This window comes from Panicum hallii, chromosome 7 (genome assembly GCF_002211085.1).
Source record: "Panicum hallii strain FIL2 chromosome 7, PHallii_v3.1, whole genome shotgun sequence".
Classification (NCBI taxonomy): Eukaryota; Viridiplantae; Streptophyta; class Magnoliopsida; order Poales; family Poaceae; genus Panicum; species Panicum hallii.
The window spans coordinates 45,908,577-45,929,127 of NC_038048.1; the positions used below are offsets into that span (position 1 = coordinate 45,908,577).

The window sequence follows — 20,551 nt, forward strand, 5'->3', positions numbered from 1 at the left end:
AGTTGTCACTATCTACAGCCAGCAACACCACTCTCAAGGATGCTCCCGAAGAAAACACCACCGATGCTACGAGAAGAAAAGAAAGAAAAGAAAGAAGAGAAGCAAAGCTCAAGAAAAGAGAGGAGCGTGAGCAAGAAAAGAAGCTTCAAGAGAAGCTGAGCCGCAAGGAAGCTAGAAGAATCACAAGAGAAGAAAGAGCCAAGAGAAGAGAAGAAAGGGTCAAGAAGGTGTATGAAGCATCATCAAGTGAACTATCATCTAGTTCGGATGATGGTGATGATGATGTATCATACCATGTCTCTAAGGACAGCAAGAATGGTGAGAAGAAGAAGAAGGATGAGAGCAGCAGCAACAAGAATAAATACTCCGCTGTATCCTTCAATTATTCTTCTTATTTCACTAACCGCGATAAGAAGTCTTTCATTAATGTACCCGCGGGCAAGTTGCCTCATTTTGATGGGACCAACTTTGCCAAGTGGAAGCACTTAATGAGAGCCTATCTTATTGGCCTTCACCCCGGTCTTTGGGAAATTGTGTGCAGTGGTTTTGAAGGACCGGAGGATCCCGAAGCTCCCACAAATGATGAGCTAGCTGCTGTCCATCTCAACGGCCAAGCCACAAGCATTCTTCTTAGCGCCTTGGATGGAAATGAGTACAATAGAGTGATGAATGTTGATGTTGCAAAACAGATTTGGGACACTTTGCATCTAGCACATGAAGGTGTTGATAAAGTGAGAAAAGCAAAGATTGATTTGTTGATGGCCAAGCTCAACCGGTTTGTCATTGTTGATGGAGAAGGACCACAAGAGATGTTTGATAGGTTGATGATTTTGGTGGGCAAGATTAGAGGCTATGGTGGTGATGAGCTTGATGACCACAAGGTAGTGAAGATTATGTTAGAAGCTTACTCACCGAGAAATGAGACCGTAGTCACCTTGATTAGAGACAAGAAGAAGTTTGAGCACTTCACTCCTAATGATGTGCTTGGAAGACTTTTGACATTTGATATGCAAAGAGAAGAAGCAAATGAGAGAAGAAAGCTTGGTGAGCTGCAAGCAAGGTTGGATGGCATGAAAATCAAAGATGTAGCTCTCAAGGCCAACAAATCAAGCAAACAAGGCTGTTCAAGCAAGGCAAAGGGCAGCAAGCAAACTTCTACGTCTCAGCCCAAGAAAGAGAAGGAAATGCAACAAAATGATGATCCAACTTCCTCCTCAAGCGAAGAAGAAGACCATGGGGCAGATTTCAAGAAGATAGATGATATGGCACTATTCATCAAGAAGTATCACAAAGGGCTGAAATCAAATGGGTACAAGCTTGTGCAAAGAAGGTTCCCAAACAAGAAGAAACGGACTTGCTACAAGTGTGGCAGCACCGAGCACTTCATAGCAAATTGTCCTTATGAGAAGAAAAGTAACAACTACAAGAAGGACAATCATGAAAGCAAGCATGAGCACAAACAAGAGTATAAGAGAAAGAAGAAGCCTATGGGAGAGGCACACATTGGGCATGAATGGGATTCGAGCAAGGAGTCAAGTGAAGAGGATGTGAAGATTGCAACCATAGCCATCCAAAAGACATCCTCAACACCAAGACTCTTCAACAACATGTCCGATGATGATGACTACCACTCCTCTCACATTTGTCTTATGGCAAAGGGTGAGAAGGTAAAACTGAAAGCCACATCTCCTCCCTCACCATCTCTTGGTGATATCTCTAGTGAACTTAGTGATAGCTCTAGTGAAGATGATGTCTCTAGTGATGAGGAACTAAATGAGATAACTAGAAAACTAGACCCTTCAACTAAAATCTTCATCACTAAAACTTTGGAGGACTTAGAGAGTGTTCAAGCTGAGCTAGCAGCTAGAGATGATGATCTCTTAGCACAAGAAAAGCTGTACATTGCTTGCAAGGAAGCTTTTGCATTAGAGAGAAGTGAGGTGTCCTCTTTGCGCAAAGCTTTGGCTAATGAGCAAAGAGAACATGCTCTCACAAAGAAGGCAAATATTGCACTCAATGACAAGTATTGTGTCTTAGATGAAAAGCATAAGGACCTTGAGATGCAATACAACCTTCTTTGGGAGAGCACCTCACATCCTTCTAAAGCAAAGGACACCTCTACTCCCTCCACTAGTCAAGATTGTGGAAAATGTCATAATGTTGATTTGAATGTTTATTTCACTAACCTTGCAAACATGGAGGCCATGAGAAAGGAGATTACAAGGCTCAATGCTATGCTGAATAAAAGTGGCAAAGATGAACAAAAAAGACCAAAGTACAAGGATGGAAGATTACCTCACATTAAAAATGGACTTGGTCATAAAAAGGGTAACAAAACCAATGGTCGCAAAGTGATCAATGGTTTTGAGTGTGTTCAGTTCATCAGCAAAGGAAAGATAGGTACAGATAGACCTGCACAGTGGTTGACACAAAAGCCAACCCGAGCAGCACAGCCTGTCAAGCGCAGCAGTGCTGCTGTGAAGGGCGGCAGTGTCACAACCCCAAGAAAGGGGAAGGTCACCTACTCTTCCTTTGCTCATGATAAGCCCAAGAAGCAGATCTATAAAGTGAAGAATGAGCTCCAGAAGTCGAAGAATACCATCTGGGCCACCCCAAACAGATATTCTTATCAACCGAAGGCTCATGCATATAGACAAAGCTTGAGTTCATGCTTTGTGCTGAAGAAAAACAGCAAGGGGGAGGTGTATGCCAAATATGTTGGCAAGGACAGAAATGTTTATATTAACACCTCTATTTGGGTTCCTAAGATTCTTGTTACTAATATGCAAGGCCCCAAAAATATTTGGGGACCTAAATCAAAGAACTAAATCTGTTTTGTAGGCATACTCCTCCGGTGGATCAAGTTGGGTGCTTGACAGCGGATGTACAAATCATATGACCGGAGAAAGGAGTATGTTCTCATCATATTCCCCAACTACAGATTCTAGTGAGAATATTATTTTTGGTGATAACTCAAAGGGGGATGTGATTGGTCTTGGTAAAGTTGCTATTACACTTGAGCATTCAATTTCTGATGTTTTACATGTTGATTCGTTGAGTTACAATTTGTTGTCGGTTTCACAACTTTGTGAGAAAGGCTTCAATTGTCTCTTTACGGATAAGGGTGTGGAAGTCTCTAGTAGGGAGGATTCCTCTATTGTCTTCACAGGTCACCTCAAGAACAAGCTCTACTTAGTTGATTTCAACAAAAGTGAGCCTACGCTTGAGACCTGTTTAGTGGCAAAATCTAGCATGGGTTGGTTATGGCATCGCCGACTAGCTCATGTTGGGATGAGGAACTTGGCCAAACTACAAAAGGACAACCACATTCTTGGACTAACCAATATTGACTTTGACAAAGACAGGATTTGTAGCGCTTGCCAAGCCGGAAAGCAAGTAGGCGTACCTCACCCACCAAAGAGCATCATGACCACCACTCAACCTTTGGAGTTGATTCATATGGATCTCTTTGGACCGGTTGCCTACCTTAGCATCGGGGGTAACAAATACGGATTAGTTATTGTTGATGATTATTCCCGTTTCACTTGGGTATTCTTTGTCTTTGATAAGTGACAGGTACAGGACAAGGTAAAGACATTTGTAAGAAGGGCACAAAAGGAATTCGGTCTCCCTATCAAGAAAGTGAGAAGCGACAATGGGACCGAATTTAGAAATACCCAAGTTGAAGAATTTCTTGATGATGAGGGCATCAAGCATGAGTTTTCAACCCCATACACCCCTCAACAAAATGGTGTAGTAGAGAGGAAGAATAGGACACTCATTGACATGGCAAGGACGATGCTTAATGAGTACAAGACGTCGGACATCTTTTGGTGTGAAGCCGTCAACACCGCTTGTCATGCTATCAACCGCCTCTACTTACACAAGAAACTTAAGAAGACTTCATATGAACTTCTCACCGGTAACAAACCAAAGGTATCATACTTTAGGGTGTTTGGGTGCAAATGTTTCATTCTAAACAAAAGGCCCCGAACCTCTAAATTTGCACCTAAAGTTGATGAAGGCATTCTTCTTGGTTATGGATCAAATGAGCATGCCTATCGTGTCTTCAACAAAACCTTGGGTAGAGTTGAAGTCACAATAGATGTGACATTTGATGAATCTAACGGCTCTCAAGTAGAGCAAGTTGATTCAAGTGTTGTAGGAAAGGAGGATCCACCATGTGAGGCAATCAAGCAATTGGCCATCGGCGATATTAGGCCACAAGAAGTTCAGGCCACAGACGAGGAGGATCCACAAGCTGTTGCTGCACAAGATTCCGCTGACGTACTCGATGACCAAGTGCAGCACACTCCTGCTGGAAATCAGCAGAGCGGCAGTGCCGCACTTAGGAGCGGCAGTGCTGCTCCCTCTCCTCGGCAACAGCTTCACCAACTCCTGCACCACCAATTCAGGGGGTCAATCTTGATCCCATATTTGAAGTAGAAGAAGCTAAAGGTGAAGAAGAAGAAGAAGAAGAAGAAGATGTTGAGCATCCTAAACTACGCCAAATCATTCAACGGGATCACCCTATTGACAACATCATTGGAAGCATCCGAAGGGGAGTAACAACAAGATCATATTTGGCAAGTTTCTGCCAACACTACTCTTTTGTGTCACCCAAGGAACCAACCAAGATTGGAAGATGCTCTAAAGGATCCAGATTGGGTTTTGGCAATGCAAGAAGAGCTCAACAACTTTGAGAGAAATCAAGTGTGGAGCTTGGTGGAAAGACCCAAGACCAACATCATCGGCACCAAGTGGGTTTTCCGCAACAAGCAAGATGAGAATGGCGTGGTGACAAGGAACAAGGCAAGATTGGTAGCTCAAGGCTTCACTCAAGTTGAGGCTTGGACTTTGACGAAACATATGCACCGGTGGCAAGGCTTGAATCAATCCGGATACTCTTAGCCTTTGCTGCTCATCATGACTTCAAGTTATACCAAATGGATGTCAAAAGTGCATTTCTCAATGGTCCAATTCAAGAATTGGTATATGTGAGGCAGCCACCAGGATTTGAAGATCCCAAGTTCCCCGACCACGTCTTCAAGCTCCATAAGGCGCTCTATGGCTTAAGCAAGCTCCAAGAACATGGTATGAATGCCTTAAGGATTTCTTACTCAAACAAGGCTTTGAAATAGGCAAAGCCGATCCTACACTCTTTACACATAAAGTTGGTAATGATTTATTTGTGTGCCAAATATATGTCGATAACATAATATTTGGTAGTACTAATCATGTGTATGTTGAAGAGTTTAGTAGGACCATGACAAAGAGATTTGAGATGTCATGATGGGTGAACTCAAGTTTTACTTGGATTTCAAATCAAGCAAATGAAGGAAGGGACATTCATATGCCAAACCAAGTACACCCAAGATATGTTAAAGAAATTTGACATGGTGAATGCAAAGCCAATCAAAACTCCCATGCCAAGCAATGGACATCTTGATCTTGATGAAGAAGGAGCACCCGTGGAGACCAAGGTATATCGTTCCATGATAGGCTCTTTACTTTATCTTTGTGCATCTAGGCCCGATATTATGCTTAGTGTGTGCATGTGTGCTAGATTTCAAGCTAACCCGAAAGAGTGCATTTAATGGCCGTTAAGAGAATCTTGAGATATTTAGTGCACACTCCTAACCTTGGCTTGTGGTATCCCAAGGGCTCTAAGTTCAATCTACTTGGGTATTCGGATTCCGATTACGCCGGTTGCAAAGTAGATAGAAAAAGCACTTCGGGGACTTGTCAATTCCTTGGACGGTCCCTAGTGTCTTGGAGCTCTAAGAAGCAAAATTGTGTAGCCCTTTCCACTGCCGAGGCCGAGTATGTTGCAGCCGGTGCATGCTGTGCTCAACTACTTTGGATGAGGCAAACCTTAAAGATTTCGGATGTCAATACTCAAAAATCCCACTCTTGTGTGACAATGAAAGTGCTATCAAACTTGCAAACAATCCTGTAGCACACTCTCGCACCAAACACATTGACATCCGTCATCACTTCTTGAGAGACCACGAACTTAAAGGAGATATCGAAATTCGCCATGTGAGCACCGAAAAACAACTAGCCGATATCTTCACTAAACCTCTTGATGAGTCAAGGTTTTGTGCTTTGCGCAGTGAGCTAAATATACTTGATTCTCGTAACGTGGTTTGAACTCCTGCACACCTTTTGAGTGATCAACTAGCATGTGTAGAAAAGAATTTTAAAATAAAACATCATATTGGGTTTCAAAACTAATTGCAAAACTAGCTCCAAAGTTTCTGACCATATCTTGTATTGATTATTTGTTTCTGGTCATGAAATTTGGAAAATATAGGTCCATATCTAAGATAGGAAGAGTCACCTAGATGGTAGCTAAAACTGGTCACACTGGGCAGGTGCGGCAGTGCCGCTCCTAGTGCGGCAGTGCCGCACTTACGGTTTTCTTTAAAAATTCGCCCGTGACTCTTTTTCTCTGTGGGAGCCCGGTTTTTATTCTTCCCTATCTACTCTGGCCCCGCAGTAACTCTTCTCCTTTCTCTCTCTTTTCCCCGTCGCCCGTGACCGTGCGCTCTCTCTCTCCTCTCGCGCGCACACGGGGTGACGGCCGCCGCGCGCCCCTGCCACAGCAGTGCTGCGCCGCCCCTGGGTGTCCTCCTGCTCGACAGCACCCAAGGGCTAGGGTTCCTGGCCGGACCCCTTCTCTCCTTTCCTCTCCATTCCACGCGGGCAGTCAAGGTGAAACCCTAACCAAATCTGTTTGTGTCTGATCTATGCAATGAGATGTTTTTGCTCTTGGATTTCTGTTTCTAGATGCAATGTGGGGTATTTAGAATTGATTTTGATGGTTTAAATTGAATCAATTTGGTGTTCCATGATTTGGAAAAAAAAAGGGGGAGGGCGGCAGTGCTGCCCAAGGCAGAACATCAATGTTCTGTGTTGATTCAAACAGCAATTTACCCCTCTTTCATCCACATCATTGATAACCAAATAGATTGGATTTACTCTCTACAAAGTCAAGTCTTTATTTCCCATGTTTATTCTCTCAAATTCATGAGCAAATATCATAATTTTTTAGACTGTGATTCAGAGATTTTGATAAAGAAAAGATGGAGCATGGTGATGATCAGAGAGGCAAGAGAAAGCCAATTAGAAAGCAGCTTGCTCGCAGAGGCAGGGGGAGGGGATCCAGCAGCAGTGCAGCCCCTCGAGAGTCAGTTGACAGAGAGACTCACAGGCAGGACATGCATCAGGAGGAATTGCAGCAGCAGATTGGGTACACCATCCCTCCTGAAGGTGATCAAGGCACTCCTCTTCATCTTGCAAATGCTAACATTGGATACATGGTCTTAAGGACAGAAGAGTTTAACCTCACAGCTCCAAAGAATGCAGCAAATCACCGTTTTGAAAGCTATTACAGAAAATTCAAGGAAGTGGCAGATGCTAGAGAGATCAATACTTACACAAATCCAAAGAGTCTAGTTGTTGACCATAGATTTTGGGATGGGTTCCATTCCAACTTCTATGCTTCTGTCATCTTCGACTGTAAGAAGAGTAAGATTTGCAAGATGCACTATATTGACTGGGCAGCTATGAGAGATAAAAATGAGCCCGAGTTCAATGCTGCAATTGACACTTGTGAGAAATATGAGTTGACTAACATCATGGGTTTTAGGTATAATTGGAATGTGGAAATCCTTGCTCAGTTTCATTCCACATACTTTTGGAACAGAGATTCAGATGAGATCCACTGGATGACTGATGGTAGACACTACCGTGTTAGCTTTATCACTTTCTGTCAGATTCTTGGTTTTGGGCAGATGCACAGGACTTACTCCAGGATTCACCAGGATAATCCTTTCAGGGTCAGTGATATTAGCCATTGTTGGAGAGACCCCAACCAGGCAGATGGCAAGAGAAGTGGTCTGAAAAGCTACTATTATGTCATGAACAACCTTCTGAGGAACACCATTGATCCTAAGGATGGAGCAGCTTCAGATATTTGTGGTTTTGTGAGGAACTTGCTTGCTCGTTTTCCTGATGGTGAGAAATTCAATGTTGGTAGGTTCATTTGGGTGCAGCTAGCTTATGCTATGGATGATGCTAGGAGGAGTCTGCCCTATGCTCCCTATCTTATGTTCATGATTGAGAGGGTCTCTGGTTATATATTTCCTAAGGATGGTTTCCACACCGTCTATAATATTGAGAAGACCCAGTCTTATGCAGCAGCCACAGAGACAGTTGGTGGCACCTCCAGGGGTCGTGAGGACATTCCCGAGAGTTCTCACTCTAGGTCTCGCTCTAGGAGCAGTGGCAGAGGACTGAGTAGCACTGTCAAGGCCTGGATGAAAGCTATCTTTGGACATTGCTCTTATGCTTCTCAGACAGCCTATGACACAAGGATGGAGCTCAGAGAGTCACTCAAAAGGACCAGAGAGCGTGCTGGGCTTGCACCATTTCCACCTGCTCCTGTCCCACCTCAGTTTGAGTTGCCTGATCTTTCTGGGACAGAGTAGAGCAGTGACTCAGGACAGCATTCCAGTTATGATGATGATGAGTGATTCCTCTATATTCTCTTCTCTTTTTGGTACTTGATGCCAAAGGGGGAGAAAATTAGAGGGGTCAAACTTTTCTTTTCTTTTGATGCCGTGTCCCTGCTGCAGCTGCGTTTCATGTCAGATCCGATGAGAGCAAATGTTAGGTTGTGAGTTTGAGAGACGATCAAAACTCTATTTGTGTAATATTACTACCTATATGACTCTATTTGTATCGGATAAGGACATGCATGTGTTTGTGTGCTGCAGCGTACTTCATATTTATGCTAGAGATATTATCTCTCATATATGTCTTGCTGAGAAATCTTTCTTGTTGATCTGACTGATGCATATGAGTGCGGCAGTGCTGCACCTGTGTGCAGCAGTGCTGCACCCCATTGCAACAGGCAGATCCTATTATGCTCTGAACTGTCACATGCATCACGTATTGTTATTTTGACACAGTGTTCAGCACCCCACAGCAGGCATGGATGTAGGGGGAGGCCCCAAATCACATCTAAATATATGAACTTTGACCTTTATGTCAAAATTGGAATTCAAATCCAACTCATATATTTAGGGGGAGGCTCCTACATCCATTTCTCGAAAATTCTCAGTTATAATTTATATCTTTTGTAAGCTCTAATTGGGTTGTCATCAATCACCAAAAAGGGGGAGATTGTAAGTGCAATCAAGCTCTTTGTGGGTTTTGGTGTTGATGACCACCTAATTAGGGAACTAATGAGATTCATCGAGATGATATGCAGGAAATTTAAAAAGAGGATGATGTACAGGTTGGAGGATTCCCCAAATTGATATGATGGCTATCTTGACTCATGAAGGCTTAATTTATTTTATATTTTGAATATTGAGTTTAAGGAAAGCCGTACTATAAAGAGGGATCCAAGATCAACTGTCCAACTGTTGAACCAAATGCTCAAATCCTGAAAACCACATCCTCGTACTCAACCAAAACAGCCAGCAAAATTTCACATCCAGCAGAGTTGTTTTGATGGGTGCGGCAGTGCCGCGCCTTGGTGCGGCAGTGCTGCACTTAATGTACCGCTGGGACCAGAGGGGTATAAATTCCCCAACGGTTACAGACCTCAAAATAGTGCTTCCCAACGTTCATATTCGCAGAAGACAGAACCAGTGCTTCTCTCTCTCTCCTCCATTGCTCCCAACTCTCCCCTCAAGCGGATCTCCACATCCCACCACCAAATCTTGAGGGAAAAGGCAGCAAACTTCGATTGGAGAGCGGATCTACTGATTCCCCCACTCAAAAGAGCATTTGGTTCACGTTTGGCCGGCGGATCTAGGGTTTATTACTCTTGGAGCTTGCTCCTAGCCGGCTAGGCGTTGCCCTTGAGCTTGCCCCTTCGTGTGGCAGCCTTGGAAGGTCTGTAACATTCTCTTGCAGCTAGTAAAATCACCCCTCATCTCAAGAGTTCACCCTCTTGACTTGAGAACGAGGAAGGGCCGACCTTTGTGGTGAAGCCCAAGCCTTTTGTGGCAGCCTCAACAACGTGGACTTAGGCCAGCCTTTGTGGCGACGCCGAACCACGGGATAAATCCTTGTCTCGCGTGCTGATTTACTTTATTGGTTAGTTTCGTTCTTGTTCAAGGTTTGAGGCCGATCTATTTATCTACTGCGGTGTTCCCTGCTCTAGTTCCATATATGTGTTGCTGACACCTGCAGGAAGCCTAGAAATTAACTCGATCTACTTTTGGTTCAGCAGTTTTTGAATTCTGTAATTTGTGTTCTGTCTGAGCACGGCAGTGCCACACTCGGCACGGCAGTGCCGCACTCTCCTCTAACAAGAATTTGGAGTTGAGTTTTTGCAGGCCTATTCACCCCCCCCTCTAGGCCTCTTTACTGGTCCAGTGATCCTACAAGGAGGCCATGAAAACTCCGTAGCAACTGAGGAGCAGCAGATAACACAGGTAGATGGCACTCCTTTTTACACGTATTGTAATTACAATCGTATTCTAATTACTATCGATCTCATACGGCATATATATGATAGATGACAATGAACAACGATTCCATCACAATGGAACAAGTGGCAGATCCGCACGCATCATCGTTGTCTGTCGATGTAAACACTCAAGGCAATGAAAACACGGTACCGTAATAAATTAAATTATACTATAATAATGTGTCTTTTATTCTAAGCATATTTTTACAATAGGTTGTTGATAAAGATGGACCACATGTGATCGTTCCTAAAGTCGGGATGTCTTTTGCGTCCGAGAATGATGCTTATGAGATGTACAACACCTATGCTGGTACAGTTGGGTTCAACATTAGAAAGAGTGTTATAAAGCGTCGAGCAGATAAAACTATATACAACAGAGTTATAGTTTGTAGCAGCCAAGGATATGCAGAAACAGGAGCATCACATGCCACTATAAGGATGGGTTGCAAAGCTCTTATAAAGTTTACTTTCCGCAGAGAGGAAATTTGGACAGTGCAAAAGGTTGAACTTAATCACAATCATACTTTAGTGATACCAAAAAAGAAGCACATGCTGAGGTCACAACGACAGGTTATAGATGCAGACAAACACCTGATTGCTCAAATACGGGAAGCACGGATGAAGCCAACTCAAGTTTATAAGTTCATGAAGCAGTTTTATGGTGGTGCTGATAAAGTTCCCTTCTTACAGATGGATTGCAATAATGAGATTGGTCGCGAGCGGAAGAAGTACCTAGAATCCAATGATGCACAAATATTGTTGGAATACTTGAAGAACAAGCAGACAGAGGATCCTGCATTTTTTTATGCCATGAAAATTGATAAGCACGATGGAATGATAGCTAATTTCTTTTGGGCCATTGGTCAGTCCATCATGGATTACGCATGCTTTGGAGATGCAGTATCGTTTAACACGGGAGCAAACATACAATTTGACTGCCATGTCACTGAAATTTTCTTGTTACTCTAATAAATTCAATGCATTGTGTATGGTACAGTATACAGCTGTTCTGCCTGCCTGCTGTGAACACGCTGAGTTCTGTGTGCGTATTTGTTTTGTCAGTAGCTTAATTTGATATTCGCGCGTTGTCTGGAATTTTGCTGATTATTTTGTATGGAACATATGTCTATGATAAGCAACTTTAGTGTCATTGTATTTAGTTTTCTTTTCTTCTTTTGTCCAGTATATAACAATAAAATTCTTCTATTCATCGTTGTGTAAGCGTGAGCGTTTCTCTAAAAATTTCTCGCTCTGACCTAATCAAGTACTCACTGCTGAAGAGTGAAGAGAATTCCCAGGTCATCATCGGACACTTGTAGCTCAAGCATAATCTGAGCCCATTTCGAAAGGGAACAATCAGAAAAAGCAAGCGGCCAGTCGTTTTCTGAGAATGAAGTTACAGGGTAAAGCTCCAAGGAAGGTACAGGTGCACCGATTGATCCGTATCATCCTCCTGCTGCAGGCTCCAAGCCAGGCAACGAATCCAATCAGCCGCGGGTTCCTATGCTGCATCATCAAGTATATCGCACACCAGCTCGCTCCGTTCCAGTGCTTGCGCCAACCTCTACTGAACCAGCTGCTCTGTATGCGACAGAATCTTCCTGAATAGGCAGTGGCAAACAGCCTGCGTGCTAGCTGAGCAAGGAAGAAAGGGCAGGGAAGAAGGAAGAAGCGGCGACGACAGATGGGGATGGGAGAGGCGACCACGCTGATGCTCTTGTCGGGAGAGACGGGCGAGGATCTTGCGGCCACCACGGACGGGTGACGCGCCGGCGGCAGGGACGGGTGAGCTTGTCGTCGGAAAGGGAGAGGCGGCGAACGCCATGGACGGGTGGGGGCGACGACGGGACGGATGTGCGAGCCGGCTGGAGAACGACCGAGCCGCAAGAGAAACGGGAGCCTGGACGCGTCTTCTATTGGTGGACCTGCACACATTGATTGTGAGGGGCTCTAATACGGTGGCTCTGGATCGGGAGTCCAGAGAATTTTTTAATCGAACTGGTCGTGGTATTAGGTTTGGCGAAAGCTTTCAGTTCAAACGCTGCGCGCGCGCCGGAAGCCCGGTACCAGCAACGATTCATGGCGCCTTGTGACAAACGAAGGCCCGTGCATCGTTACGGGACTGCAGCGACGTCAAACCGATCGCTGGACGACGTACACGGCGAAGCAGACCGAGGAATGGAGAGATGATGCACGGGCGCTGCACACTGATGATCACTCGAGTACGTACGCCCTTGCGCGTCCGTGCGTGACACTGCTCGGCGCTTGTTTTCCGAGGACGCGACACTGGTCGCTAGTCGGAGTTATGTTCACTGTAGCCACGGATCATCCGTGCCCCGTACGTGCCGATCGTGTTCCCTGACTCTCAGACTCTGAGAGCGAGCGCACCGCACGATAAGTGCTCGGATCTGATGGGACCGGCGGATCCAGCACGACAGAGACCGACGGCGTACTAGTGCGGCCAGCGACGATTATAGAGGTAGAGGTCGTCTTCTTCTTTGATCGACGATCATGACGGGATTTTGCTTTCGCGCGGCGGCGAAGCAAGGTGGCAAAGTGGTGTACGCTCGGGCTGACAGCGCCCTGAATTAGTTGCCTAGCTCCGATCCCCTCCCTATCTATCCGCACTGTATTATAGTATTATAGTTACTAGCATTCTAGCTACCCTGGTGGCCTAGCTTTAGCTGATTAACTCGGTACTACAGTTGGAAGCAATAGATGGCTTCCTGTTCAAGCCTGCGCGCTCGCTCTGACTTCTGCAAACGTCTCACTTTCACCATGCACGTCCGCCTGTAAACAGAGAGACCGTATATAGCTAGGTTCATAATTTCCACTAGCTTTATTAGCTTACTAGACTAGTGCTCGACCAGTAGTAGCGCGACACTTTCTGCAATACAGGCGGCATGTCTCTCGTTACCGAGATGCATCATGCATCTCAGTTATTTTGGCCCCAAACCGCCGTGTTGCTGAGGCTGAGCAAAAGAGCAAGCGAGCGGAACGTCGACGTCGCGCTCACGTTTAGCACGCGCGCGCGTGGAAGAAGAGACATTTTGCGTCTGGTCCTAGGTTCCGCCATTGCATTGGTTCGTTCGAGCTTGGTCCCGCGGTTGCAGTAGGATCGGAGCTGTACGACTGGATGTGTAGCCCGCAAGGCAATAACCAAACGCCCACATCGAGGTGATGCTACATGCGGACATGCCAAAGGGGCCAGTTTGATACCTAGCTAGACGATCGCGTAGACCGACAGCTCGCGAGTTGTTGTCCCGGTTGGACGAACTAGCCGTGCAGTGCGTGTGGCCCTGAAATTTGGCACGACCGGCAGCTAGCTAGGCCAATCGATCGGATGGGCCTACGGCGAGCCTGTGCGCGAGAGACGTACGGGCGACTTTACCGTGCGGACGAGGTTATCTTTACTGGTCTTCTAATTAGTATTCAAACAGCGCCTAGGCCATCTTCTTCTTCTCGATTTTGCTTTTGCGCGGCGGCAAAGCAAAGTGGCGTAGTACGGGTTATAGATGTACATTTGGGCCGGGCTATACGGGCTGGCACGAAGCACGACGATTTTGGCCCGGTCCAGGCACGGCACGGCCCGACTGTAAACGGGCCCGGGCTGGCACGGGCCCGGTCATTGGGCCGTTCTTGGGCCGGCAGCTGAGCACGATGGGCGGCACGGCATGGCCCGTGTAACTAGCGGCCCGCTGAAGTCCGTGGGCAGCACGGTCCGAATAATGGCACGGCCCGAAAAAAAACGGCCCGTATAGAGCCCGTATATATATACCCGAGTCCCCGTCTCCCGACCTAACCCTAACCCTAACCCGTCCTCCCTCCCTCAGACCCTCAGTCCCTCTCCCTCTCGTGGCGGCCTCCTCCCCCGCGCGGCCGCGCCCTGCGGCCTTCTCCGCCCGGCGGGCGGCGGCCCCCTCCCCCGCGCCGCCGCGCCCTGCGGCCTGCTGCCCCCGGCGGGCGGCGGCCCCATCCCCCGCGCCCGGCGGCCTGCTGCCCCCGGCGGGCGGCGAGCCCTCCCCCGCGCCCGGCGGCCTGCGGCCCCCGGCGGGCGGCGGCCCCCTCCCCCGCGCCCGGCGGCGGCCTCGCAGGCTTAGCCCATGGAGACACCCCGGCCTCCCAATGGAAATGGGTTCCGGCCACCGCCGCGGTCGTCCCGTCGGTCTGCTGGAGAGGGTTCGATGACGGGTGAGAATGCAGAGTCTCTTGACCCGATCTCTATAGATTACGATTTTATGTTGCAGGGAAACAACGACGACGCTTGTGGTGGAGATGCCGATGGACGTGATGCCTTGTTCGGCTCTGATGTGGGTGGCTCTGCGACTCAAGCTCAAGGGGATGATGCAAATGCAACAGGGGATGCTGCAGCAGGAACACCAAGCACAGCAGCGAGCGCACCTGCTCAGAGTCAGAGCCAAAGGACTAGGGCTTGCACCTCTGTTTGTTGGAACGACTTCGAGCAGCTGTACAAGATGGTGGATGGTAAGCGACTCAGGTATGCTGCTAAGTGTAATTTCTGTAAGAAAGTCTTGACTGCTACATCTGGTGGTGGCACTGGTCACTTGTTACGGCATCAAAAGGCTTGTATTTCTAAGGCTGCTCGTACTGCTAAGACTCAATCTCAATCAGTACTTCAATTCAATTCTGATGGCTCTGTTCGTAATTGGGAATATAATGCTGATGTTGCTCGTATGGAACTATGTCGTTTAATTGCTAGATTAGATCTTCCACTTGGTATTGGTGCATATGATGCTTTTGTTCACTTTATTCAAACTGCTCATAATCCTAGATATGTATCTGTTTCTAGGCAAACCAGTACTAGAGACTTTGTTAAGCTTTTCAATCAGAGTCGTACTGTGCTTATGGAATGCTTTAAGTCCTGTTCTTCTATTGCTATAACTTCTGATATATGGAATGGTAATGCTAAGGAGGATTACCTTAGTGTAGTTGCTCATTATATCAATTCTGATTGGGAGCCAGAAAAAAGGTTGATAGGTTTGAAATTGATTGATGTTTCGCATTCTGGTGTCAATATTGCTGAGCGTATTAGTGTAGTGATTGATGAGTGGGGTTTAAATGATAAAATCTTTTCTTTTACACTTGATAATGCTTCTGCCAATACTTCTGCTATGGATTCTTTGACTCCAAAATTTTCTGGATATATTGGTTCTTTATTCTTGCATCAAAGATGTGCATGCCATATCATAAATCTGATAGTTAAGTCTGCTTTAAAGCGTTTTAAGCCTTATATTGATGCATTTAGAACTGCAATTTCATTTGTCAACTCATCTAACCAACGCATTGCTGCATACAAATCCTATTGTATTGCCATGGGGGTACGCCCTAGAAAGTTTGGTTTAGATATGGACATTAGATGGAATTCTACCTTTCTCATGCTTAAGCATCTTATCCCATACAGAAGTACTTTTTCTGTGTTTATTGATACTCACTACAAGCAGGTTACAGGTCAGACCTTACTAACAGACGATCACTGGTATGTTGCTGAAAAAATTTTACTATTCCTTGAGTTGTTCTATGATTCTACTGTTGAATTATCTGGAGTTTATTATCCCACTGCACCTCTTATGCTACATCATATTGGTAGTATTGCTAAGCATTTGAAAACTTATGAGAATGATGATTTGATTGGTCATGCAGTGATTCCTATGAAACAAAAGTTTTTTAAGTACTGGAAAAAAATACCCTTGCTGTACTCAATTGCCTTTATATTGGATCCTAGATGCAAGATGAGAGGTTTTAATAAAGTTTTAAACCTTCTTAGTCAATTTACTGATGTTGATTATTCCAATTACTATGATAATGTGCGTGCTGAGTTAACTAGAATTTTTTGCAAGTATGAAACAAAGTTTGGTGCAGTTCGTTTACAGCGACAAAGCCAACAAGCATCAAGTGTTACTGGAAAGAAGAGACTATTGTTTGAAATGATGTATGGTGATGGTTCTGAAGTCATTGAGCCATCAACCTCCACAGCGTTTGAATCTCAAGGTTCTGAGTTGGTAACGTACCTTGAAAGTGAGACGGTTCACCAATATGATGATGAATTCAACATTCTTAATTGGTGGCAAATTCACAAGCGTATATACCCGGTACTTTCTATCCTTGTTAAAGATGTTATGACTGTTCCTGTTTCTACCATTAGTTCCGAATCTACATTTAGTCTTGCTGGCAGGGTCATTGAGGAGCGGCGGCGACGTTTGACAAGTGATATGGTCGAGATTTTGTCTTGCTTGAAGGATTGGGAGCTTGGAGCAGCTAGGGCGCAACACAATTTGGTGGACTATGAAGTGGAGAATGCCTTCGAAAATCTGTACCTAGATGAGGATTGAAGAATGCCTAAGTGGGAATGAGTTGTTGCTGTACTCTTTTCCTTTCTAGGGTTTTCTCATGTAGTTGATATGAGTTTTACTTAGAAAGGTTTTTAACGAGGCAGCAAAACGCTCGTACAACTCATAACCTCACAAAGGCATTGAACTTTCAGTATTTTGAGACTTTATTCTGTTCTTTCTATTGAGAATGTGTGAAGTTTGATTATACTGTTTGAAATTTGATTATATTTTGAATCATTGAATGTTCTGAAAATGAAACTTAACTGTAATATTGATGTGAAATTACTGAAGTTCTAATTTACGGGCTGAAATAAGGGCTCACGGGCTATTGGGCTGACGGGCTAGACGGGCCAAACGGGCTGGCCCGGCACGGTTATACCGGTGGCGTGCCGTGCCTTGGGCCGAGACCCTCGCCCATGGGCCGGCACGGCACGGCCCGAGGTCCTAATCGGGCCGTGCCGGGCTGAGAAAAAAAGGCCCGAACCCGGCCGGGCCTGGGCCGTGCCGTGCCGGGCCGGCCCGTTGGCCATCTATAGTACGGGTCCACAGCGCCTTGGATGGAGATGGAGATGGAGATGGACTTGTCTGGCTCATCACTAGGCCATGTTTTCCGCATGAACACCTATCACCGATTAATGTCGCCGTAGTCTCGTAGAGTCGTCCCACGTCCCTAGGGCCTAGGCTTCATGCTGTGGTCTCGACTTGGTAACCGCGCCGGCGGGCCGATGGAGCACTCGCTCCTCACCTGGACTGGTCCTCCAAGGAACATGCACGCTCGGCACTTAGGTTTCAAGTGGGGCGGCTGCAGGTTGGGGTGAAAATAAAAATGATAATTTTTTATTTTTGAGGATCGTTTTTAGATTTTATCAACTTTTAAGACTAAATAAAAATGTAAACAATTATAAAAAACAAAAATTAAAAATGGTGAAAAAAATATGGAAATGAAAATATCATATTTTTGAGCGTCCTCCGATCGTTGGGAAATATCATATTTTTACGGTATTCTACCATATTTTATGGATAAAAATATCTTATTCACGTACAATATCAGCACACCCTGCTATCAATAGATTTAGAATATCATATCTATATTTTTAGATAGTCATGACTCATTTATCCTAATCCTAAATCATAACCTAGCGACCTGAATTCATGGGGCTATAAATAGTTTCATGAATGGTGAGATTAATGTCTAAATTTTTATTACTATGAAATGAGATACGTATCATGGATGGATGGATACTTAGATTAATATCTTAACCATCATTAGTTGTGTAAAAATGAATCAAGTCATATGATTAGTGTTGTGCTCTATGGTTTGACATATTTATCGTTTTTCAAAATATTGTTTCGATGGATTTCGATCATTATTGATGTATTCTCGATCGTATATTTTCGTTTCCAAAATTATCATAGTATCCATGTCATTTTCGTTTTCGATAATACCGTATCGTTTTTGTTTCCGATGAAAAAAATATAAAAGTAAAAATGATGGAGCCTTTCGCCGATGTTTGCGACCGTTTTCATCCCTAGCTGCGGGTGCCCACGACCCGTCCGCATCAGCCACCCGTTTTTTTTTTCGCCCCTCATGCGGCTGCCCGCGAAACGCCGCTTGCTATTGCGGGTTCATGCAGCAGCGCGCGACCCGCATGCATGTGTGCAACGCAAGCCTGCCAATAGCTAAATTATCCATGCGATCGACGCAAAAAAGTTGCTACTGGTGACCGTGATCACCGCATCAGATCAGGACCGGGGCATGTGATGATGAGAGCAAACGGCCAAGGACTACTCGTGGGAATAACCCGTGGGTGCAGGTCGGCCGGCGCAACTGTGCGTCACCGATCAGGTGCAGTGACCGGATGCATTAACGTGTGCTGCATCATCAATCAGTTCTGGTTAATTCACTGTCCTCAATGCCTGTGCTGTATATGTACACACTGTACAGTACTCCCACTGAGCATGCAACCACGAAGGAAACTCGAGCTTTTTTTTAAAAAAAATGGCAATGCGATCCAAAGTGCAGCTGCATCAGTCGTCGCTTTCCCGGTTGCTGTCTGGCATGGGCCACTCGATTTTCCAAACATGACAGGCCATGCTGATGGATCCATCGCGGGGCCTCCCCGAGACCAGCAACACTAGTCATTGTTCAGCTACCGTTTGACACGGTTCGCGCACTGTAGGCCCATGTCAGTGTTGCAAAAGGAGACGCAGGCTCTTTTTTCCCCCTTTCGGAATAGCCCCTCAAGTCTTGTAGTTTTCACATCCTGCGATTTCGCCAAGAAAACAGGGCGGTTTCCGCGGATTTCCCCCAAACCGGCCAACCGGCCAGGCGCCGTGCACGAGCATCTGGCGCGGACACGCGTCCGCGTGGTCCCCCGACCCCAGGCGGACGTGGTGGGCCCCGCGCCGGGTACAGCAAAACGTCGCCACGCGTAGACGTAGAGAGTACTGTACGCGGCGGGCACGGGATTCCGCACGTGCGTTTAGCCTAGGAAGCTTCGCGGCCGGTCTGTTCCTCGGTCGTCACCTCGCGCTTCTGTCATGTTCGCGTGGGCCCCGCCTTGCCCCCGGTTTTCCCTTTTCGTCCCCGGTCTCGATAGCGGGGCTTTTGCGAGTTTTTCAAGGACGCCAGGCTCAGGTTCTTGCTTGCTTCCGCGAGATTCGCCGTGTTTTGATTTGATTTTAAACAGAGCTCCCAATATTTCTGGCATGTTTTGACGTATGCATTAATCAACAGATGGCTGCACAGATAATCCATTGGATCTGGGCGCAACTCGATTAAACTTGCGCAAATCGCCTACGCTTTTTTGACGAGATCGTGCACCTACACAATCTGGAGATCGCATTTCGTTGCTTTTTTGACGAGATCGTGCAGCTGCACGCTAGAGGCAGGCAATCAGAAACCTTTGTTTACTTTGAGGGTTGACAGAGAGAGGAAGAGGGAGCTGGATTGATTATGCGTGCACAACCTACTCGACCACTCACAGGCCCAGCCCAACCATGCATCCGCCAGCCGAGAACAAACGCCGCTAGGGTTCTTTAGTTCTTTAATCCCCAAGGCTAACCAATAATCTCGGTTAGGTTAGCTAGGGACGGCCAGCTGCGTGCTTTAGCGAGACAATTTTTTGGCTTGGGCGACGGCGAGTTCGTACACTTTGCGTGGACGGCAGTGGGCCTAATGATTCCCGCTGTCCCTAACTACTTCGGAGGAATCTTTTGACACGCCCGAGAGCAAGCGAGCGGCGGATTCCGCGAGTTTTCTAACCCTTGTTTAATTTGTACTACTGCTATATATTATATGAATCGTCCAAAGTCCAAACACATGTTTGAATAATTTCAAAGTTTTAACTCGCAAGGCATCACGTAATTAATACAAGGGGACAGTGTGCCCGCCAATGCAAATTTGAAACAAAACAGAATGATGACCAGAGCTCACCTGGATAGCTATAAGTTCCCCCACGAATAAACTAAATAATGTAATGCACTGTGACGTTAGTGAACGAAGCGACTACAATAGCAATCGGTTATTAGCCTTTTTGACTTTAGTAGAAAACTCTTCAAGATGCTAGATAGGGTCTTAGATTATTTTTCGACGCAATGATTATTATGCAATTTATCTTTTCCCCACTAACCACATTTACACTTTGTTGCGTGCTAGTCTTAACTAACGAGGCGCTACAGTAAAAGGTTTAGAATCGGGGGGTTAAAA

At 45.8% G+C, this 20,551-nt stretch overlaps 1 protein-coding gene across 1 annotated transcript; it reads left to right on the top strand.

Moving 5' to 3' along the window:
* Window positions 1–15,834: 15,834 nt before the first annotated feature.
* Window positions 15,835–16,831, top strand: LOC112898808 (zinc finger BED domain-containing protein RICESLEEPER 1-like). The gene is made up of 2 exons (XM_025967106.1): window positions 15,835–16,602; window positions 16,686–16,831. Exons 1-2 carry the CDS (start codon window positions 15,859–15,861, stop codon window positions 16,692–16,694), a joined length of 753 nt encoding a protein of 250 aa, XP_025822891.1. The 5' UTR covers window positions 15,835–15,858; the 3' UTR covers window positions 16,695–16,831.
* The last annotated feature ends 3,720 nt before the right edge of the window (window positions 16,832–20,551 follow it).

Coding starts and splice junctions, on each gene's coding strand:
- LOC112898808 (XM_025967106.1), top strand. CDS start 15,859: ATGGACATTAGATGGAATTCTACCTTTCTCATGCTTAAGCATCTTATC.